Source organism: Telmatherina bonti (assembly GCF_933228915.1).
Source record: "Telmatherina bonti genome assembly, chromosome: 7".
Classification (NCBI taxonomy): Eukaryota; Metazoa; Chordata; class Actinopteri; order Atheriniformes; family Telmatherinidae; genus Telmatherina; species Telmatherina bonti.
Window position 1 is genome coordinate 12,166,521 of NC_136625.1, and position 24,802 is coordinate 12,191,322.

Below are 24,802 nucleotides of genomic sequence, written 5' to 3' on the forward strand. Positions count from 1 at the left end.
AGAATAAGGAAGACAGTGGATTTAAGTGGCTTAGAATGTGGTATGGTTGTTGAGTATTTCTGAAACTGCAGATCCACTGGGATTTTAACACACAGCCATGTCTAGTGTTTATAGCGACCAGTCCTGAAAGGGAAAGTGTTCACCAAGCAGCAGCTGCTCAGACCAAAATGCCTTAGATGTCAGAGGAAATTTGGATGGAAATTATACAAAGGCAATGATAACTCAAGTTTAGACATTTTTAAAATAATATTTTTCACCAAGCTTTATTGGGAATAATCAAAAGAAGAATACATCCAAAGGAATGTGATGATACATAAAGTGAGAACAGTAAACTGAGAAAATAAGAAAGCATGTTCAATAAAAAATAAAATGAAAAAAACCACAAAATTATTCATATCATTACTGATATACTTACTTTTGTAACTATTCATTGTTGTTCATATGATTAATCAAACAAATATCTTAAACTCAGAGCAAATATCAACTGTTTTTAACAGCCTTACTGATTTGCATTGTAATGATAGTTCTATTCTATTCTATTCTATTCTATTCTATTCTATTCTATTCTATTCTATTCTATTCTAGTCATTTAGCAGACGCTTTTATCCAAAGCGACTCACATATGAGAGAACAACACAAGCACGAAAACAGTAGAGGACATCATAGCAAGGTGCTAGTGGACTGTCCAGTTGGACGCAGGTCCTTCTATGAAGTGCTACAGGCTTTTTTTTTTCTTTTTTGTTTACTCCCTTCCCACCCAATAATATCACCTATGTTATAATACAAAGAATTAATACCATATGAATGAAAGGGGCTGCACTGGTTAGCACTGTGGCCTCACAGCAAGAAGATCACTGGTTTGATCCCTGGCTGGGGAGGGGTTCAGTCAGTGGCCTTTCTGTGTGGAGTTTGCATGTGTATGTGTATGCGTGGGTTCTCTCCGCGTACTCCAGCTTCCTCCCACCATCCAAAGACATGCACGTTAGGTTAATTGGTTACTCTAAATTGCCCCTAGGAGTGGGTGTGAGCATGAGTGGTTGTTCGTCTCTGTGTGGCCCTGTGATGGACTGGTGAGCTGTCCAGGGTGTACCCTGCCTGCCACCCAAAGTCAGCTGGGATAGGCTCCAGCTTCCCCGCGACCCTGATTGGATTAAGCGGTTCAGAAAATGAATGAATGAATGAAAAAGTTTGTTGCAAAGAACGGGGCTAAGTTCTCCTGTTAAAAGGGAGTTTTTTCCTTCCCACTGTCGCCAGTGTGCTTGCTCAGGATGGGAGATTGAGTTGGATCCTCCAACTCAACCTGTTGGTTTCCTTACATAGGCTATTATGATTTGGCTTTCATTGTGTTTTTTTCTCTGTCTGTAAAGCATCTTGAGATGGCATTGCCATGATTTGACGCTATATAAATAAAGTTGAATTGAATTGAATTCTCCAACTTTCCATCAAATACAGCTATGCTAACTGTTGAAGTGCTCCTTGAAGAGCTGAGTCTTCAGCTTGCTCTTAAAAGTAGACAGGGACTCTGCAGAGCGGACAGAGATTGGGAGATCATTCCACCATCGTGGTACGACAGAAGAAAAGTCTGGCTAGTGATTTAGTCCCATGTATTGGTGGTAACACGAGGCGTCTTTCATTGGTGGACTGTAGTTGTCGAGAGGGAGTGTAAGCCTGGATTAGGTAGTGAAGGTAGACGCGAGCCGTTTGAGTTATTGTTTTGTAAGCCAGAAGCAAAGCTTTAAATTCTATGCGTGCTGCGACCAGAAGCCAGTGAAGAGCGATTAGCAGCGGAGAGACATGAGATTGTTTGGGTTGGTTGAAGACCAGACGCGTTGAGACATACTCCTCCAGTTCAGTCTTTAACATCAAAGAAAGTGGAGTTTTTCTCATGAATTTGCATTTATGATGAATGTGATGTTGGGCCACAAATAAAATTAGATTTGCAAAAACATTTTTACAGAATTTTTGATGTGTGCCAAAGCAGCTACAACCATCTGAGATGTAGGGAAGAACAGGGTTGGTTGTTCCATCTGCTAGATCTTTGCGGCTATAAGATGTTGTAAAAACATGCTGGTGTTGAAGTGTCCAACATGGGATTTGTACACCTGAGGTGCTGGCTTGTCTTCTGGGTCATGGGGGTCCTCTGGTCCGCCTCTGACCTTCTAACCACCTGTTCAGCTTTGCACAATCTCTGATTACTATTCATGCCAGATATTTTTCCTCCGCATTTACTAGCCTGCTGTTTGTTACCTTGTGGGTTTATTATCCAATAAATACAGTTATGTGCATGGTTTTTGTGTGTGTGTGTGTGTGTGTGTGTGTGTGTGTGTGTGTGTGTGTGTGTTGTGGATGTTTTTGTTGTTGTGATTCATGATATTTTTGACCAGCTTGCTTGTGTTTGTACGGGTACTTTTGATGACTGTCAGCTTTGTTTTTATCAAAGATCTTTACTGTTTCCCTGCAGGTTTAGCGGCTGGTTGTCTGTTTATTCCTGTTTAGACCGAACAGCTAATGCTTTCGCTTTCCATCTGATATATATTTGTCTCCCTTTTCTTCTCTTCTCTCTCTTTTTCCTCTTCTGTTTACTCTCGCCTTTAATTTGCCCCCAACTCCCTTATCAGGTCCAGCTTTAACACAGTATGCAAATTCAATCATAGACTAATTTACGAATAAAGAATTATACTTAAGAGGGGCTTTATATTCATAAAGCAGCTCTTGGTTGTTGTTCTGAACAACACAGCGGCCAGACCACCATTCTGCTTGCTGCGATGCTAAACAGGACAACTTTTGGAAAAAAAAGAGAAAAGATGGTGGTGAAGGTTTAGCGACACGGTTATTTCAGCAGTTTTAGACTTTATATTGAAGTTAAAGGAAATCAAGATGTAACTTTTCAATATATCTGTGTTCCTCTTTTAAGACTTTTAAAACAACTGGTTTATAATAAAACACTGCTTGCTATTTAAAAGTGTGAAGGACAGAGTGTAATTAGGATTGTGTGTTTTCAAGACCATTTCAGTGGGTTGCCAGACAATTGTAAAAATATATAAACTACATTTATCAAATGACTGTCCCTTTTTTTTTTAAACAGCGCCGTCAAAATTCAACCATTAAAGGTGGAGTATGTAAGAACTAAAAAATAACTACAATCATAATTAGATAGTTTTTTGAACATGTAGGTTCCAGTCTGTCCATATTTGATGTGTTATTAAACTACAAGTTTAATTAATGACAAAGACCCTTCTTAAATGTTTGCCTACCAGTAAAAAAAAAAGTGCTTTTTTTCATAATTAAACTTGTAATTTAATAACGCATCAAATATGAACAGACTGGAACCTACATGTTTAAAAAACTTTCTAATTATGATTGTAGTTATTTTATTAGTTAATTTATTTTGAAAATTTTGAAAATCTTACATACTCCACCTTTAATGCAGATAAAGCTGTGAAATTTGTACCTTAATTTTTTAACACAATAAATAAATAAACATTATTATAAATATGAATATCTCCAGGAGAGGAGCTGATTTCGGGCCTGCATGTGTCTTTTCAGAGTGGTAACAAAATCCACCAAAAAAAGCACTTTTTCTTCCATAATTTCTGCCATTTTTCCAGCCTTACATTTAGGATGATACGGATGATGTAACCGCTCAGTCTTCGCATGGGGGTCTGGGTCAGAAACACCAGTTTATGTCATCTTGGGGGTTGTGACTGTAATAGTTTGAAAACTACTTGTCTACAACATGATGTTTGCCAGTTTAACTGCTACTAAAACATCACATTTGGGGGTGGATGTCACATCTTTTTCACGGCTGGTTGTCACACTGTGACATGTGTCACCATGCATGGTGTGATGCTTGTAGTTTTTTTATTTCAGTGGAGAAAAACGAGCAGGAAATTTATCACAGAGACGATTTCTAGCCAAACCCAGCTGATGTAATGCTGCAGGCAATCAGAGCAAATACTAAATATTCTCTTGCTTTATGGCACATGTGAACTTGTTGCCACCATGTGAAGCTGTTTTGTCTAAAATCATACACATTTAAATTTAATAATACAGGTTTATTAGAATATGATATTTTTCAGAAGCCTCTCTTTTTATGTTTTCTTCTGTATAGTTTTAATTACAACTTTTTAAAAAAAACCTCTCACCTATGGGTTAAGGAAAAACAATAGAATTGAAGTGAATGGAGGCAGAAGTGGTGGATGAAGTGAATTGAAGGAGGATATCACAATAATAGTTAAACTGAATAAGAAAATGCCTACGTTACAGGAGAAATGTGGGTGTGAAAGGCATTTGTTTGAGACATTTCTGAATCATTTGGAGGCCAAGAGTTTGAGTGTGTGTGATGTCACATGTTTGAGCGAGGAGAACTTCTCTGTTTTATAAAACTTAAACTGTGATTGTGTCAAAGCCTTGAAAGATATCAAGATGCCTGTTCAGATAATAAACATTTTTATGTTTCGTGACTGATTTAAACTTTGAATAAAAAGTTGTGAAGCTGCAACGTGAAAGCATGTCTGAGTTATTAGGCTCCGAAATGGGGGCTTTTCCACTCATTTAGACAAAACCACCAGATTTTGGTTAATTGTCGCATCTGCTCTTCATTTGTCTTTAGTCCCTCAGTATATTTGTTCCAGGTGTTCCTTTATTCATCGTGTTAGTCATATATATTAGTTTTTATTAAGTGTTTTTTGTCTTTCCCTGTTGCTCTTCTGAATTGCCTGTCAGCCTGTCAGTCAGTTTCAGTAAACTTTTACTGTTTGTTTAGTTTCCGGAACATATTTTATTCCATAGTGCTTTATGTTTGATAAAAATCAATAAATCTGACACCAGTGTCCATCTCTCAGTATCCTGAGCATGGTTGCAACATCACAGCCAACAAATACAAAGAAAATCACAAGTTTGTCACGTGTTTGTCTTGCTGCATGTCCCACTCTGCTCTTGTTCTGTAGCTCTGCCATGTTTCATGGTGAATTGCTCTTGTGAGGATCTGACATTGATGGTTCCATTTATTCATACCTGATTTTCACTCCTCTTGATGAAAACATGTAGCTATAATGATAAAAAAAAAAGATGTTTTTGTCACAGTGTGGGTGGAGGTGTCGACCCAAAGGCAGGGATGGGAGGCAGGATGCTGAACCAAGACGTTATATTCCAAAACTTAACTAAAGAACACATGAAGCTAATAGTAAACTAACACAATGAAGCAGCCAAGAAAACCAAAGGCTATGAATACAAACAGAACAAGACACAGGTGGAATAATTTAACTAACTGAGTCCAGGTAAACCTAATGAAGGAGAAACAAACAGGAAAACAGGAAACAAGACACAAGGGAACTAAACAAGGAAAAGTACAAAATAAAACAGGAAACTTGAACTTAGAAAACACATAAAACATCACATCATGATTTAGGGCATATTTATTGCTTAAATATGGTCAATTCAACATTTTAAGCATCACTGTACGAACTTCTGAAAACCTACTTCTTGGACCTGAGATGTGTTCACCAACCTCTGTGAAATAAAGGGAAAAAAATGTTGTTTATGTGCAGAATTTCATGGATTTTAATGGCTGGACATTTAATGTCAGCCATTAAACACCACTCAAGGTTTTTCTATGCTGCTGAATTTGAACCCCTCAACCACCCTTTTTCAGCTACAGCACCTTTGTATGCCTGATAGACCCCACATGCTACCGTAAGAGTGTCTTAAGCATGCTGTGACACATGACAAATAGGTGATGACAACATGGGCTTTGATGTGATGCAGCTCTGTGATTCATGAGACTTCCTGTCTGCGGTCAGGTGATTATGGTAACCGGGGACCACCCAATCACGGCCAAGGCCATTGCTATGGGTGTGGGGATCATCTCTGAGGGCAACGAGACGGTTGAAGACATCGCTGAGAGACTGAACATCCCTCTGAGCCAAGTTGACCCCAGGTGTGTTTGCATGTGTGTGTGTGTCAGTCAGAGCAGGTTCTGGTTGTGTGCTCAAGCGTCTGAAGAGTAACTCGCTGAGAGATTGTGTGAGCAGCTGAGGACGTGGGCAGCGATGTGTCTACTGTGTGTACATGCAATGTACTGTTGGAAGGAAGAGCTGGGAAATGTGTTTATTTCAGAATTAGACAGAAAAAGGCTTTTATACAAAACAAAAAGGGAAAAAGAAATTCTAAAAGCTATACAAAAGGTTTACATGTCTCAGGCTGAGAGAAATATGACTGGTGTTGTAAAAACAAAGTTAAAACGACAGAAAAGAAGGGTCAGAGGTGTGCGGCAGGAATTAGTCATGCAGAGGAAGGACAGAACAAAGCGATTACATAATGTAAATAAACAAGCTTCCTTCTTGTTTCTGAACAGCTGGTGTGTACGTTTGCAAGTCTGTTAATCAGAATTTCAATGATCTCCGATTTAAGCACAAAACTTCTTGCATTTTGTTTTGTTACTTTTTTTTTTTCTTTTCCCAGACTGGCATTTGTCTTGAGCACACTGAAAATTGTATTTTCTGCAGAGAAACAAGGAGATAGCAATGTGTTGCAGCAAGCTGGACAAACATATTAGCTTGCAAGCTCATGAACTACTCAGTCACATTGATCACTTGGGTCGGCAGACCAGCTGCTCCTGCAGGTTCAGAGGTCCAGGAGGAAGCTCAGAGGGGACAAGGCTTTCTCTGTTCCCATTCCCCGACTGTGGCACAACTGGCCCCTTTGCACGTTGGCGAGGCCCCTTCACTTCCACTTTTATAACTTGTTCTAAAAAGCCATTTTTCCTTTTTTTTATAATTTGGCCTTTTTTTTTTTTTTTTTTTTTTTTAAATGTATTATTTGTTTTAATTGGTCTAATTGTGTTGGATTTTTGTCATGTTTTTAGATATCTCTAATGTTTCAGTATGTTTTATGTTTTAAATAGTTTATTATAACTATTAGCAAATGTTCCGTACTTTGTTTTAGCTGAGGTTGTTTTAAAGTACTTGTTAAATTCATTTGGTATAATGCAACCTAAATAATACACTGCCAAATAAAAATTCAAAGGGATATTTAGCTAACATAGATAATAAATTTATTGTAAATTCATATTTTTTTAGATAAGGACTAAAAAGTGAAAGGCTAAAAAAAAGTCTCTAATTTCCCACCATGAATTATTGGTCCTCTTTCTATCTGGTAATATTTCAAATGAATAAACCACACAAATCCACGTGGAAATGAGGGGTTTGACAGAGAATAAACTTGCTTTTTAATCCCACACTCACGTAGGCTACCAGCTGCATCGCACATGCAGATGATTCAGACCAAACAGAAACAGAAAACCTTGCAGGATGTTTGGACGTTTATGTCCAAAATTCTGGAGAAAATAGTTTCAGCTCAGCTACATGCCCACCTGAGCAGAAATAATTTATGCGAGGAGTTTCAGTCAGGATTTAGAGCTCATCATAGTACTGAGACGGCATTGGTGAAAGTTACTAATGACCTTCTTATGGCCTCAGACAAAGGACTTGTGTCCGTACTTATCTTGCTTGATCTTAGTGCTGTATTTGATACAGTCGATCATAACATTCTGTTACAAAGACTAGAACAGGTGATTGGAATTACAGGTACAGCGTTAAGCTGGTTTAAATCCTATTTATCTGATAGACTTCAGTTTGTTCATGTAAATGACAAGTCCTCCTCCCAAACTACAGTAAGTCATGGAGTTCCTCAAGGTTCTGTACTTGGACCAATACTCTTCACGCTATATATGCTCCCTTTAGGCAAAATTATTAGACAGCATGGAATAAACTTTCATTGTTATGCAGATGATACTCAACTATACTTATCCTTTAAACCAGATGAAACAAATCAGCCCAATAGGCTACAAAATTGTCTCATAGACATAAAGACTTGGATGTCTAGAAATTTTCTCCTCTTAAACTCAGATAAGACTGAAGTAATTCTCGTTGGATCTGAAAAACTCAGAGCTAAATTTTCCGGTTTTGTAATGAACCTGGATGGCATTACTTTAGCTTCCAGTGCTACAGTGAGAAACCTTGGAGTAATATTTGACCCTGACCTGTCCTTTGGCCCACATATTAAGCAGGTTACTAAAACAGCCTTCTTTCATTTACATAATATAGCCAAAATTAGGGACATTCTGTCTCGGAGTGATGCAGAAAAACTGGTTCACGCTTTTGTTACTTCGAGACTAGATTACTGTAACTCTCTATTACTGGGCTGTCCTAAATATGCCCTGAAAAGCCTTCAGCTGATCCAGAATTCTGCAGCCAGAGTCCTGACCAGAACCAGCATGAGAGATCATATTTCTCCAGTTTTAGCCTCTCTTCATTGGCTGCCTGTTGAATCTAGAATAGAATTTAAAATCCTTCTCCTTACATATAAAGCCCTCCACAACCAGGCACCACTATACATCAAAGACCTCATTGTTCCTTATATACCAAGTAGAGTACTTCGTTCGCAGACTGCAGGCTTACTTGTGGTTCCTAGAGTCTCAAAGAGCCGAGCAGGAGGCAGAGCCTTTGGTTATCAGGTCCCTCTCATGGAATAAGCTCCCAGTTAGTGTTAGGGAAGCAGACACCCTCCCCACCTTTAAGACTAGGCTGAAGACTTATCTTTTTGATAAGTCCTATAGCCAGGGATGGTTAGCATCCCTTAGTTATGCATCCTGCTCATCCACTCCACCGGACTGTAGAGGGGCAAAGGAGCTCCTTCTCCAATAGACTTTTACAGCTGCGCTGTCACAGTGAGCGCTACAAGAACACATTCTTACCATTCTCTATACAGATGTACAATAACTCCCCACTTTGTGACAGATAACTAACATTCATTTCAAAGCCTCTGTGTAAACTGGCACTGCATTTAGTCACATGTTGTATATATTGTAAATTTCTAAATTTCCATATTCTATATTGCCAATTTTACTTGATAGTTTTATTTATCTTTGTAAAAGTGTACATATTCCAGATTGCTTTATGGATAGTACCTATTCTATTTTATTATTATTATTTACTTTTTTTTCTCTTACCTACTATTGCTGTTTCTATTTCTTCCTCTATTGCTGTTCTGAGCTACTGTGACAACAGAATTTCCCTTGTGGATGAATAAAGTCTGTCTAAGTCTAAGTCTAAGTCTAAGTCTATAGGTTTAGACTGCTGAGGGACATTTCCTGATACACTGAACTTCTTTCTTTTTCTCTTTATCTCTTTCTTTTACCCCCCCATAACAGTGTTGCATCATTAACATGTATGTCTCCTGTCTCAGCAGGTCTCCCTGGCCAGGAGTAGCAGTTCCTGTTGTCTGTTGTCTTTCTGTCCTCTTCCCCCCACACAGCAGAGGCAGATGGCTGCCTGTCCTGAGCCGGGTTCTGCCGGAGGTTTCCTTCCTGTTAAAAGGGAGTTTTTTCCTTCCCACTGTTGCCAGTGTGCTTGCTCAGGATGGGAGATTGAGTTGGACTCAACTCAATCTGTTGGTTTCCTTATATAGGCTGTTATGAATTGGCCTTCATTATGTTTTCCCCTCTGTCTGTAAAGCGTCTTGAGATGGCATTGCCGTGATTTGACGCTATATAAATAAAGTTGAAAATTGAAATTGAAATTGAACCAAGGTGACTCATTCTTGTCCTACGAGAGCTGCAATCCAGCAGGTTTTCAATGTATTTCCACTTCAACACACCTGAATCAGATGAAATAGCTTTAACAGCCTTCCAGATTCTGCACAGTCATTCATTTGAGTCAGGTGTGTTGGAGCAGGAATACATGGAAAACCTGCCGGATTGTGGCCCTCATAAGACCAGAATGAGCAACCCTGATGTTAACAATAAGCATAAGACCAATAAAGGAGGTTAGCATATAGTTGATGAGATCAGTGGAGAAAAAGCAACAGCTGCACTTTGTATTGACAGACTGTTTAATTTCTGGTCACATCTTCCACTACACTTCCTTTACCTGTAGAAGCTTCACCTGGATACTCCTCCAACATGTCACAATATGATATTACATCAGTAGAGCTCAGGGAACAAACCAAATACTGCTTAAAAACCAGACTTTTCTCCTCAATTTCACTGCTGGACATCAGGATTGGTTGTTTTGTTGCATCTGATAGATGTAAATCCCACACACTGGGTCTTTAAGGCAGAACATGAAATGGGAGGAAAGCTAAAGTGAACAGCAAGTAAATTTACTTTCCTCCATATGTAACTGTTCTCAGTGTCACTGACGCTTCACTTTTTCTTTTTTTTATTCTGTACATGTGTGTGTGTGGTTTTTTTTTTCCATAGGGACGCCAAGGCATGTGTGGTGCACGGCTCAGACTTAAAGGACATGAGCTCCGAGTACCTGGACGACCTGCTGAGGAACCACACTGAGATTGTTTTCGCTCGCACCTCTCCTCAGCAGAAACTCATCATTGTGGAAGGCTGCCAGAGACAGGTCACTTGGTCAATGGTCAGGAGTGTGTGTGTGTGTGTATGAATGAGCGGCTGGGCCTTTTTTTCCCCCACATCATCCATCTGAATTGCAATGTATGTGCTCGCACGGCTGAACGCCAGCGTGCGTGTTGGCATTAAAGTCTGGATGAATGTGTCTGTTTATGTCCAAGTATGGACATAGGGTTGAATACAAGTGTGTGTATTAGAGTGAATGTGTGTGTGTCCTGCCATTTACAGCTGAATACAGCTTTCACAGTGTATTTGCCAGTGTGCTTGATCTTTTTGTCCATGCAGGTGGTTTATGACCACAGGGTTTGGTGCCTATCTGCACATTTTTGTGTAAGTCATGGCTATAGGCACCCATTTCTGAATCTATTGCTAAAAGGAAGCATATCTCTTTAAGGTATATGATTAACTGTTAGTTAAGCACGTATATCAAAGCCTACATGTGACCCCTGAGGAGAAGATGATAAAACTAGATGTGTGCATGCACTTGTACATGTCCTTATATATTGAGGTCATGCTACAATTCACCCTGACTGACTCATTTCGATGCTGTGTGACTGAACGATTGCTGCTCAATTCCATTTTTCATTTAATCTCCCCAGAGCTGCTTTGAAAAGACATTATTAAGACAGAGGAGGGGGGGTAGAGCAGGAAGCAACGGGGAGGGAGGGGGGAGGTAAAAGAAAAGTTAAATCATGGTACTTCTTTTCTCCTCTTGACACTTTTTGTTCACTGGTCCTTGCGGGCACAGGGGGCGATCGTGGCTGTGACAGGCGACGGAGTGAATGACTCTCCAGCGCTGAAGAAAGCCGACATCGGCGTTGCCATGGGGATAGCCGGTTCTGATGTGTCCAAGCAGGCGGCTGACATGATTCTGCTGGACGACAACTTTGCCTCCATCGTCACCGGAGTGGAGGAGGGTGAGTGGAGGTGGTGGAGTGACAGGTTGACAGGAAACAAAAAATAGCAGGCAGAGAAGAAAAGGGAAATGAAGACAGAAAGAAAAAAGATCAGATCAAGTCAGAAACAAGTGGAATAGATGAGGAAACTATCGCACTGCTTTGGCAAAGCTCTTTTGTCATGCAGCACTGGAGATGATTATTTCAACATGTTTAAAAATTAACGCTTTACGAGCACGGCTTTGGACTTCTCTCAGGATTCGTTGTGAGATGTAGATATGAGACTTGGACTAGTGTCATACATCAGTCAGTAAAAAATAGGACATCACCAAGAAAAGACTTGAACTACTTGAGACTTGAATTCACAACAACTTACAGAAAAATCGGTCATGTGGGTCGGCAGAAGAAAAGAAGGCATGACATAGCAGAGAGGAGACCTTCTTCTGGACTGAGGCAGATCAAGCTGTGGTTCAGAACTGATCCAGGATCAATGCTTTGTATTTATAGACTTACAGGCATTTGACCAGGACATCTGGTTCCACAGCAGCAAAATGTTTTTAGAAGTGTGAATTGCAGAAATAGAAAGACGAGGCCTCATTGTCTGAGACATGAAGCCAATGTGTCTTAACCCCATCATGCCACATTATTTTAGTTTTATTTATTTATTTATTATTTATTATAATTATTATGTATATATTACTTATTTTTATATTATTAATTTATTTAATTTATCAATCTTTATTTTTTACTTTCATGTATGTTTATTTATTTTGATTATTTTTTTAATAATTGATTTTATATTTAAGAATAGTTTATTTTCTTCCTGCTTTTTTCTTTTTTTTTTTTTTCCAGATTTATTCCTGATTTTATTCACTTTTATATAATTGTAAATAAATTCAGGCATTAAGTGGCTTTCTCTACAATGCCCAGCTGGTGAATTCTGTGTGATTTGTTTTAGAAATTTGAAAGGAAAATGACTTTTCACTTTATTTGCTGCCTCACAAAACTTTATTTTATTCTAAAATTCAGAATTTATTCAGTCTGAATTCTAAAACAAAATTACATAAGCAGGACAGAAGCTGAACTGGTGTTTTTTTTTAGGGTTTGGCAAAGAATAAAACTTTGCCAAAGTTCAGTATTGCTACTTTAATAGTGCAAGGCATTTATTTTTAAATCGTGATTTTCCTTTGTGGCGGTAGCTGCCTTGTGACTGACAACCCTCCATTCAACAGAGCTGCTCATGTGTCTCCATTTCTCAGACCAATCCACTTGCAAAGTCTAGTTTCAAAAGGCGCTGATGGAAATGTCAAAGAATGCTGAAATCATTGCCTAAGATTTGCAGCCATAAATCAAAGGGCGATGTCACGGTGGTTACATCTATGTCCTCCTTTCAGCCGAGGTCCAGGAAAATGCAATATCACTGTTGTCAAATACGGTTTGGTTAAAAAAAAAAAAACATTTAGAAAGAGGACTAGTTTTGGTACATTTCTACCCAAAAAGCCTCTCAGATTAAAGAACAATAAATAAAAAATTCAGTTGATTCAATATAAAATCAATTTGGAAGATCTATTCTTGCTAATCAGCATACTGGTCACTTTTTTTTTTTAAATTCCATAATAAAATGTGCATTCACTCTAAAATGAAAACAAAACATTTTCTGCCTGATAAGCTCTTTAATGTCCAGCTCCAAGATCATGGTAGTGAAATGTGGAGCTTTAGTCACATCCAGTAGTCAGCAGAAATAAAAACAAAGCTTTGCATTGATTTGTCCTGTTTCTCTTCATGTTCAGACCTACGTGCAACAGCATTTTACAAACTGATATGTTACATTAAAACATTGAACAACAGGGAACATGAGACAAATTCACCTTTGTCTTCAGCTGAAGAGCAGAGCAGAAAAACTAGGAGCTTTAAATGAAGCTCTTTAGGAAAACAATCTTCAAATCTTTTATTCTAAAGGTCAGCAGCAAGAAATCTTACTCTGAATGTGCGTACATGGAGTGTGTTGTGACATGCTTCACCCTCTCTGATGGACACGAGCTTTGACTTGAGACCTGCCTCAAGAGGCTGTCATTTAATTGAACTGGGGCTGGCTAATAGGGTCTCAGAAAATCCATTTGTAATGGGTTTATGCTGATGAAGCAGTCAGAAAGAGAGTCATTCAGAATTTCTTTTGACCTTGAAAAGAGTCTAAACCAGGAAAAGCATATTCATACTATAATGTCTAAACAATATTACACCATGAATGTTCATATTAACATCTCAATCTAGCTGTTTGTTTTTTTTTAGTTTTATAAACATTCTTGTCTTTTTGGTTGTTCCAGGTCGTCTCATCTTTGATAACTTGAAGAAGTCCATTGCGTACACACTGACCAGTAACATCCCAGAGATTTCACCCTTCCTCCTCTTCATCATCGCCAGTGTTCCTCTCCCTCTGGGAACTGTCACCATCCTCTGCATTGATCTGGGCACTGACATGGTAAGCAGTGGGGAAACAAACCCTTAAAAAAATCCCTCTGCAGCAATGCCAGCAATACTTTGGATTTATTATTTAATGTAGTTTCAGCGTTTAGTAAGACTAAGAACAAAAATATGGTCCTCATATATACTGTATATTATATACTGTATATTATATATATGTAAATATGTGCATGTGTGCATTTATTTATTTAACAATAATTATTTACTATGATCCTACACAATATGAATATGAAAAAAAAACACCAAAGTACAAGCTTCCTGAGCACTAATGACCATTCATGACTTTTATATCCCCCTTCATAAATTGTCAACAGTCTGGACAGAGAAATATTATCCCCTACATAGAATGGTGGCAAGAAAATGGTCAAACTGGTGTAGAACAACATGCAGAGGTTCATTCATGCTACATTTACCTCCACTCAGGTATTTCCCCAGGCAAAGGTTAGTTTACACTAAATATTTTTTAATGATTTGAAGGTATATTACTGGCTCACACCTGGGGTCAGTCCGCCCTGATTCAGATCAAAGAAGCGGACTCGGTCCGCCTACAAAACGCAGGTCTCAATCCATTTCAAACTAACAAAATTCAGGAAGTGGACTACAAAAAAAGTCCCTTCCTGTATTTGGTGTAGCATTGCATTGTGGGTAAATACATAGCAATCGCATTAAGAGTCTCGTACCTCATCTGTTGTTACTGCATCCATTGTTGCAGTGTATTTCTGCCCAAAACAGCGATAGTTTTGTCTACATGTTTAGCTTGCAGGTGGAGGAAACAGAGCTTTCTTCTTCATGTGGGTCTTATCCTCTTTTTCTAAATACAAGAGCAGCGCCACCTTTGGTGGGAATGAGAATATTTTTATTCTAATGGTTCGGCTCATTTGACCAAAGTGCAATGTGAACGCGATCTCAGTCCACATGGATACACCCCCCACAAACTGAGCCAAGTCCCCAATCGGACCGAGTCTAGCGGACTATCTTAATGTGAAGGCACCTTTCATCAGGAGTCTGTGTCTCCCCAGGCAGGCAAACCCCCTTTCCTGCCCTTGACAACAACTCTGTTACCGTGTAAGAAATCCTATCAGTTGTCAAGCATCTTTACAGAAATTTCAAAGCCCAAAGTTCAACCAGAGTTCACATAAGCTCTATTTTTTTAAATGTGTCTCTTTTTTTTTTATTAATGGAAAATTTTAACAATTCTTTCCAATGAAAGTCTACTAATGATTAGCATGTTGTGTAGCTACAGGTGAGGTGAAGGTGACATCAAGGGGGGAACACCGTTACTAATGATGTCAAAAAATGAAAGCCTGGAGGTAAAAAGAGACCATTTTTAGTCTAATTTGTTCATTTTGGGTGTCAGAGAAATTCACTTTTGGCTCACGGCCGTCCGTCCATTTGTTGAAGCAGAACAATGACCGGGTGACACTCGCATGCAGATTTACATTTCACAGCTCTTCCATTTCCAGATGCCAGTCCCTCCTTTGTGTTTCCGACAGTAACAATAAAGAGTTGCTGGCACGCTGCTTGCCTGAGGGGCGTAATCCATCATTACAAAAGAAAGGAATCACAGAATGAAATATTCAAAAGGACTTTTGTGTTCATTACTTTCATTTTCCAGCTTTCAGCCACCAAACACAAGTGGGCACCTGAAACTGATTCTTATACATCTCAGCAAGCCGAAGGCAAAAGTTTTACAAGTAGCCTAATTAGGTATATATATTAAAATGCTTGTATATTATACGCATATCAGGTATTTGGTGACAGAAATGGCAAACCGCTTCAGTTTTGTAGCTGCAGAAGTAAACTTGTTCATGCTGCCGAATGTTTAATAACAGAGCATTAATTCTTTGTTGGATTGCTTTTTAGAGACAAGATGATCAAAGCTGAAAAGAACCTAATCTATTCGCCTGTTTTGCATCTAAAAAGCCAATCTTTCAAAGTAAATGCCTAAATCATTACGAAAGTGGATGGAAAAGTGTTTACACCACAGTGCCCAGGTAAAAATGACCCATTTCCCCATGGCTGCTGGTGACGCTGTTAACAGCTTGTTAGCAGCTTAGTGCAACTCCTGGCTTCAGGCTGCAGGGCCCTGCTGAGGTTTAGCAGTGACAATCAGCACGTGGAGTGTGCGATGATTATTTTTAGCAAACGTGGAAAAAAAAAAAGGCTGGCAAGTAAAAAAAAAAAAGAAAGGTTTATCATCTGTGGAACGCTTAAGAAGGCTTCAAAAGTGAGGTTTGTTTATACTTCCAGACGTACACACAAAGAGAAAAAAAATCAATGTCAGACATACTGTTTTCACATGCCTTCCTCTCTTCTCATCTTCCTCCACTGCTGCGGGTCAGAAGAGTGTAACACCAAAACAAACTGGATTTGCAGACTACAGAGGATGTGCTCAGTTTCAAGCAGTGCCAAGTCCCCACCTAAATCCCACCTAAGTCCCAGAGATTTCCCTCCCTAAGTCAGACATATTGCTCTGTTGCTTACCTGGTAAAACCCGCCAATATAAGATCTTTATTACAGGGACCTTTCTACCCTCCTTGTTTTATGAATGCTTTGAAAATCACTCCCCCCCCCCCCCCCCCCCCCCCCCCCCATTTCCCCTCTCTGTCACTGTCATCGCTCTCTTTTTCCTCCTCCCTTGTCCTTTTTGTGTGTCTGTTCTCCCTCCGCTCTGTGATTGAATGATGAATAGTAATAAGTCTACTCTAACTGTGCATGGCACTGTCACCACGACTTTGTACTGATGCCCACAAAGACAAAATCCTCCCAATTTATTCCACAGGGTGCCTAAAATAAGCTCACCCGCCTTTGTTCGTCCCACTTCTTCCAGGTTCCAGCCATCTCATTGGCTTACGAGTCGGCGGAGAGCGACATCATGAAGCGACAACCGAGAAACCCTAAAACAGACAAGCTGGTCAATGAACGCCTCATCAGCATGGCATACGGACAGATAGGTCTGACCTCTCATGTCTCATAACCCGTCTGTGCATCTGTGTGTCTCTTAAACCTGAATAGCTGAGACAGGCCTTTTACACCAACTTTATGGTGATAATAAACATCTCAGAGATCTTTAAATATTGACATTTATCAGAATTTCTAGCATTTCACACTGTCTCTATAAATGTTTTGGTGGGTACGGTTCAGGAAAATAGACCCTGGGGTGACCAGACAGTCCCACAATTTTCTTCTAATTGTCTTGACATTTACAGCAAATCAAAAGCGCAACTATTACCGCTATTTAATCTTGGTCATGTTTCAGCCGTTCAAACCTCACTGTCAACGCTCACCGTTTTATCTCTGCTTTTTTATGGTTTGGGAATAGTGAGAGATCAAAGACTAGCCCAATTTCATATGCTGTTAAATAGGGCAGAATATGATAGGGCTTCATTTAAAACTGAACATGCTCCAAACAGCTGGCAACGCACATCAGTTCACATTAAAGAGGGGCAGAAATTTTGCAAGATGCAACAAATCACATTTATAAACCGGTGTTCTGACATTTCTGTTTTAGGTTCGGAGGCACCTCGTGAACATTTAATCGAAGAGGCGAATGTGGAGTGATCAAAACGCCTTCTGGTTTTAATTTGCCAACATAATGAGCGCGGATTAATATCCATCGTCTCAGCCTTCGATTAGTAATTGTGTGTGTGTGTGTGTGTGTGTGTGTGTGTTTGGGGGGGGGCTGTTGTATATGGGGATTTATAACGTCTGTCATGCTGAAAATGTTTGAGAAAAATTAATTTGCCTTCATGAAATCTGTCTGGAGCTATTCATTGGCAAAAATAGCAGCAGTGTCGAGATGTTGCACTTTCTAAGGATACAGATTATTCTGTTTCTGTGACAGAGTACGGTGCAGTATTCAGCATGGCTCTTCTATGCTTTGTTTCCCATCACAAACATTATCCCCTCAATGTGAGAAGGATCAGCCGCATATCGCTGCTGCATGTATGAAGGTGCAGCAACACAGGCGAGACAGACAACTTCGCTGAGTGGGTGTTTATTACATTATACTGATTGATGCTTTTATCCAAAGCGACTCATAAGTGAGGAGTAGAGTAGTTACTGCGGTGAATGACTTTGTGACAGGCTTGTAAAAGAGAGAGGTTTCAGTATCTCTCTGGAAGCTATGGTGCAAGCTAAGCTCTTCAGAGCTCAACTCCAGTCAGAAGAGAAACAAAGACTAATCTGTGAATCACTGTTAATAAACCCACTTATTAAAAATTAATCATGAAAACAATGCATGATGCGTGCGCACAGACGACGTGTGATTAATGATTTCATAGAATAAGGAAGTGTGATGTTAAGGCTCGCACGCAGCTGTACCGTATCAAACCTTGATTTGCAAAAGCAACATTAGTCAAGGCCGATGTAACACTAGTAACTCTGTAATAATACTGACTTCCTAGTTCACAGTTTCAGAATGAAAAGGATTATTTTTTAATGAGCTTTCAGTTCTGTTGAAAAGAAAACAGCATAACATGATGTATATCTGAGATCAACTTCTCATATTGCTTGAAAATAATTTATATTTAGTAAATATTTTGTCAAATACAGAAATAAGTATAATTTGTGCTTCATTTATGGGGGAGTGGTAGCCTAGTTGAAGAGGTGAGCTTGAGTCTGGATAACCTGGGTTTGAGTCCCCAAACTGCCAACAGACGGGAACCACTGTGGGCCCTTGAGCAAGGCCCATAACTGCCCACAACGGCTCCCCAGGCCCCGAAACATGGCAGCTCACTGTTCCCTGGTACATCTAGAAAGTAAATATTATATTAATATTATCAACAGTCAGTGCAAAGTAGCTACACTTTGTGTTTTTTAAGTAAGAAACAACATTTTCTACTGGCAGCATTGGCATAAAATATCCTAATTATGATATTTAATGTCTGAAAATTGTTTTAGTGTAATCATTTCTGAATCTGAGCTTTTAATCACTTAGATTCAATTCAGTTTCTTGTTTTCATTCAAGTTTTCTTTTTTAAAGCAATTAAGAAAAAAAAAAGTATTCTTGAAAGTTCTATTAAAAAATCTTAGTTTTTGGTCTTAACAGGAATCACCTGATGTAAACCATAAGTTAGTCATGCTAATCTCAGTCCTAGCAGAGAGGTGTGCTTTATTTGTAAATTGTCGCCTGTAATGATTGTGAAATTCCACGACTGACACAGATGTTCACCACAACCTGTTTGTTACTACATTCCTGTACAGTATAAGAAGAATAAAAACCTTTTAGTAAAAAGTTATTTGTTTTCAACAGGTACCTGGTATGAAGTTTATTTAAATCAATTTATGTTTAGAATTGTTTTAATTCCAAATTATACAAATTATTGCATAATATGATACAATGCGATGCAATGCGTTGCGATACGATACGATGTGATGTGATTCGATGCAATGCAATATTATGTATGCGATACGATAGAATGTGATGCAATGCGATGCAATATGATGCAATACAATACCATGCGATGCGATGTGATATGATATGATGGATGCGATTTGATGCGATATAATGGATGCAATGCGATGTGACACACTGTTGGGAAATTTCTCTTGCTCATGTTACAAAAGCTGCCTTAACAACATCAAAGGATAAACTACTACTCTAATCCTCATGCAACCAACCAGCCAGGCAGCAGAAATCATAGATAAATTGCACAAAACCCATTTTGGGATTAAAAACAAAAAAGTAATTACAAATAATTCAAAAATAAAATAAAAAATAAAACCTGACACTACTGCATGATCCACACAACCCAAAAAGAGACATTATACGATCCATGTAATTTCTCTTGGCTTTGGACAATAAGATGCTTTCCGTAAATTAAATTAAATTTTATTTGTTTTATAATTATTCAAAATTTTAATAGAAATGGGGACAAATTTATTTTCAAAAAAGTATAGATTGAATTTCACAACGTGATACCTCGTACAAGAAGTAATAACTTGTACTCTGAGTAATAAAGGAGATGCAATGGGTCTGACTCCCACCTGCCATTTCTGCCTACTTGATGCCTCCATTAACTTTAGATTAGTTGTATTAGCTCCTTTACCACCTCGTTTCTGCATCACATCTGACTCATGGCTGACAGTCATTGCCTTATCCTTTTTAATTTGATTTAAAACCAGACTACCATCAGCAATGCTGACATGTTTGACTTTGTCACTAAATGCCAATATAAACTCTCTAAAAATCATTTAGATGTTTGTCGGAAGTTAAACAATTTGACACATAACCACGGCAGAAGAACACCGACTCAGACTCAGATGATGGAAAACAAACAAAACCGACAAAAATGTGTCGTTTCCAAGAGTTTCCTTCAGCCGTGTTATCTGTTGATTTATGGAAAATGATGTGCAGTGCAAATAATTGGGATCAAGCAATCATACACATAAGCTGGCTCACATTTTACAACATCTAAATGATTAGTAAATGGATTTTCTAACAAAAAAATAAAATGTATCTTTCTATTTTTTCTGCAGTTATAGACTTTCAGGGAAATCTTAATCACAGTTACAAAATAAACAGAGAATCATGGATGCATAAAGAAAAGCACTAATAACACCCTCCCCTCCTCCCTTCCACCTCCCCACCTCCAGGTATGATCCAGGCTCTGGCAGGATTTTTCACTTACTTTGTGATTTTGGCTGAAAATGGCTTTTGGCCAAAAACCCTGGTGGGAATCCGCATAAACTGGGATGACCGGGAAGTCAATGACCTTGAAGACAGCTATGGCCAACAGTGGGTAAGGCGAGGGGACAGATTCCCACCGGCACACCCATTGGAATATTCCCATACTTATGCTAAAGTTCAATGCTTGAACCCCGCAGACGTACGAACAGAGAAAGATTGTGGAGTTTACCTGCCACACAGCCTTCTTCACCAGCATTGTGGTGGTCCAGTGGGCCGATCTTATCATCTGCAAGACCAGGAGGAACTCTCTCTTTCAGCAAGGCATGAAGTAAGTGGATGGAGCAGTAGATATTCAAGTTACAGCTCAAGTTTGATCCGATTCTACTTCACTTATCTGTGACCTTACTCTTTCTCGCCTCATGAAAGATGTTAGTTTGTCTGACATGTTCTTTATTTCTGCTGAACAGGAACAGGATCCTGATCTTTGGGTTGTTCATTGAGACATCTCTGGCTGCCTTCGTCTCCTATTGCCCTGGGATGGATGTGGCTTTGCGCATGTACCCCTTGAAGTATGCACTGAATGCATATGTCACCAATGACGTGAAAAACAACCCCTTGAAGTCGTATTAGACTGCCATGAACCTGTCACTCTTAACTTTAAATGATCTTCTCTGATCTTCTTAAACACCACGTTGGTAGTCATGATATTCAGAACTGGCAGCAATGAATTGAACAATTTGCACTCTACCTGTTCTTCACTTTGTCCATTCTCCTCTTTCTCTTAGGATCATGTGGTGGTTCTGTGCTTTGCCATATAGTATCCTCATCTTCGTCTATGATGAAGTTCGTAAATTAATTCTGCGGAGGCGCCCAGGAGGTAAGATTATTACAAGAAACAAAGATCTGAAGGTTTGGACTTCTTCGTCTTGGTAATAAGCTTGAAGAAAATTTGTCAAGTGATAGTAAAATATAAGTTATTACTCTCTTATCTCTAGAGCCACATGTGCTATTTTCTGTCAAGACCTTTCTTCTATTCTGTGTGCACTTCTCAGCCTTCACAACTGCCCTTGTTAAAAGTAAATACCCTAAAAAAGAGAAGACTGTGAACTGCTCCGAGCACATCGCTGATTCACACTGCCGTCACAGCTCTACTCTGCAGATCTGGTGTGAAAGAACAAGCTTTGTAATTATGCGGAGAAGTTCACTTTTAATGTAGTTAAAAACAAGCATAAGTCTTAAAAGAACTAAAACGCAGGTGCAAGTTTTGAGGTTTTGAGTGCTTTGAGTGGATTTTGTTCAATAAAAGCTGTTTAATTTTCAAGAGTAAAAATAAAAAACTGTTTAAAAAAAAAAATGAAAGAAAGAAATATAATAGATAAATGGTCATTCCCAATAACCCTATCCCTTGACTTTGATAGCATTTTAATTGTAAAACATAAAACAACCACCACGTTATGACCGTGTTGGCCAGCAAGCTTATGATTAAAGGACACGTTTTCCCACCTGAGCCACTACCAACAAGAATCGTTTTGTAATTTATGGTGACAGCATGAAACGGTGCGCAAAAAGCTCAAAACAAATAGATGTGACACATGACATGCCCTCATAATAGCACGCTATTAGTTTGTGATCCACAAACCACCAGTCAATCTTGCGAAGGTTAATAATTTGTATTTTGCTCATGTGTCTTTGCTTCATGATTTGCACCAGTATGGAAAACAGATCAATGTAACTCTGTCATGCATTGCTTTGAGATGGAGTTGCACTTATGGGTGATTATTGTTAGCTTTTCTTTAGGTGTGACGTTTAAAGAGCTGGTTTGAAAGCAGGGAATTTCAACAATGGTCGCAGCTGTCTTATTGAAATCTTTCATAATGTATGTACTGCAAAAGGAGAGCTTTAGAATCTCTGACAGATTTGAGCGTAATCAATGTCAATTGTACCAGCTTTGTAGCACAAGAGCTGGAATGATTTTCATCTAAATGTTTTTATTAACCCAAAGATTAACCTCAATAAGAAACTTTGGATGTTGCTCTTTTTGTAAAGCAGCTGAAAACCACCCAGCAGAATGCAAGCCAGTCAATACGGAACGATTCTCCATCTTTCAAAGCTGCTGCCTCTGCAACACATGACTGATTATTCTCTGTCTTCCAGGTTTGATTTCTGACAAAACAGCATGTAAACGTGCTGCTGTCTGGCAGATTGCTTGGGAATTTTATTCATTAAATGGAGCATAAAATCGCAGCTTATAAACAAGAATATGTCCAATAGTGAAAATCATACATACGCATGACAGCTGAAAACTAATTTGATTTGATACTCGGGCCAATTGCTACGTGCAAACCAGATTTCAATCAATGCAACATTTTAGTAGACAGCTGCATCTTGGGGAGAAACATAGCTGACAAAATCAGGTCTGACCAATTCAGATGAAGCAGGAAGACGTTTTGATTATATATTTGAAAGAAAAAAAAAGTATATGACAGTCATCTTCAACCGTCATCAACTCAGTCTCGTTTAAAAGTATAAAACAGTCACAATACAGAATAAATCCAATCCAATCCAATCCAGTTTATTTATAAAGCACCGTTAAAAACAACAAAGTTGACCAAAGTGCTGTACAGAAGAAACAATAAAACATACATATTTACATCATAATGGGGCATCAGCACATTGTTAATAGTAAAACAACCCTTTAAATTAGTCAAACGCCAAAGAGAAAAAATGAGTCTTCAGACAAGACTTAAAAACAAGAAGCGATTCAGCCTGTCTAATGTACAGGGGCAGCTTATTCCACAACTTGGGACCAATAACAGAAAAAGCTCGGTCACCTCTCAGTTTACGCTTCGTCTTAGGAACGACAAGCAGAAGTTGATCTGTGGACCTCAGAGAGCGTGTAGGGGAATACCTCACCAGCAGGTCTGACAGGTAGCGAGGGGCCAGACCGTTCAGGCATTTAAAAACAAATAAAAGAATCTTAAAATCAATTCTGTAACGGACAGGGAGCCAGTGAAGGGAAGACAAAATTGGTAAAACATGGTCAGACTTTCGAGATCCAGTTAAAAGACGCGCTGCAGCGTTCTGCACCAGCTGCAGCCGTGCGAGAGAGGACTGACTGATCCCACAGTACAGGGCCACAGTACAAAGTCTTTCCATTTGTTCTGATTAAATACAATATACAGTTGTGCTCATATGCATTCATCCCCTTTCATTAAAGAAAAGGCTGAATTTACAACAGTCACTCAAATAACTGGAGACTTAAAAAAGGAACAATAACTAAAAATGTGCAAAAATATAATTTAGTAATATAAGACACTGTTTTTTCATTTAATTGAATTGAAGAAAGAAAAAAAACAAACAAACAAACAAATTGGTCCTGGACAAATTAGAGCGCTTTTCTGTTGAACAGTGGGACAAAATACCTGTCAACAGGTGCAGAAGTCTGACTGAGAGGAACAGAAAACACCTGACTGGAGTGGAAACATTAAAGGATTGTTCAACTAAATATTAGTTTATAAATGATGTAAAATGTAATAAATTATCTGATTTGTTTTTGCTTTTTTAAAAAATATATTTCTATTGAACCACAATTAGAAAATAATGTAATGATTTTCATAAAGTTTTTATTTATTATTACTTTAGTCAGTTTCAGCCTATTTTACAGGCAGCTAGTTTTTCCTTCTTTAATGAAAGGGTATGAATAAATATGAGCACAACTGTAGGTAACTTTTAATGGGATGTATGTGAGTATGACATCTGGCTAATGTGTTACCATTTTTGTGTTTAACCAAGCAAAGGAAATAGCAAGTAGTAACGAAGGAAAAGCATCAATTTATGTGATATTTCATCACTTTTTTTCTTACACAAGCCGTGATGCTTTTTTTGACCTTCACCGATTAATTTAATGCCTGAATTTAACCAGTGGTACTGTGATGCTAAGTGATAAAAGAGCAACTGAATCTTAAAACGTTATGATGGGTGGTGTTGTCAACAGCTGGTTGTTTTGCAAGACAGGAGGAAATTAAACATTTTTGAAAGATTCTCCAAATGTGCTGAGCAGACAATCAGAACGATAGTTTCTAAAATGCAGAATCAGCTGAAAAATTAACTGATGATGTCTCACATTACAGACTCAAAAGACAAGTGAGACAGATGCTTACTGAAGTTTCAGATGGGTCATTTTAAAAGCCTTTATTGTGACCCGACAGTCATTTTGTGACTGTTCCATGAAACACCGTGTTTATCTACTAATTCATTTTTGTGTCTAAAAAAGGCGCAAAAAAAAAAAAGACATCTGTGGACATGTATCAGTAGCTTATGCTTCCTAAACTATTTCCCATTTCTGTGAGGCTGAGTTGAAATGATATGCAGGAG

At 38.7% G+C, this 24,802-nt stretch overlaps 1 protein-coding gene across 1 annotated transcript in view; it reads left to right on the top strand.

Moving 5' to 3' along the window:
* The window catches only part of atp1a2a (ATPase Na+/K+ transporting subunit alpha 2a), a 55,149-nt gene that overhangs the window by 29,472 nt on the left and 875 nt on the right, over positions 1 to 24,802 (top strand). The window contains exons 15-23 of the mRNA XM_079243930.1: positions 5,802 to 5,938; positions 10,262 to 10,412; positions 11,169 to 11,337; positions 13,641 to 13,795; positions 16,628 to 16,751; positions 20,395 to 20,540; positions 20,626 to 20,756; positions 20,896 to 20,997; positions 21,214 to 21,305. Of these exons, the coding sequence (XP_079100056.1) occupies positions 5,802 to 5,938; positions 10,262 to 10,412; positions 11,169 to 11,337; positions 13,641 to 13,795; positions 16,628 to 16,751; positions 20,395 to 20,540; positions 20,626 to 20,756; positions 20,896 to 20,997; positions 21,214 to 21,305 (1,207 nt within the window). The remainder of the gene's footprint in view (positions 1 to 5,801; positions 5,939 to 10,261; positions 10,413 to 11,168; positions 11,338 to 13,640; positions 13,796 to 16,627; positions 16,752 to 20,394; positions 20,541 to 20,625; positions 20,757 to 20,895; positions 20,998 to 21,213; positions 21,306 to 24,802) is intronic.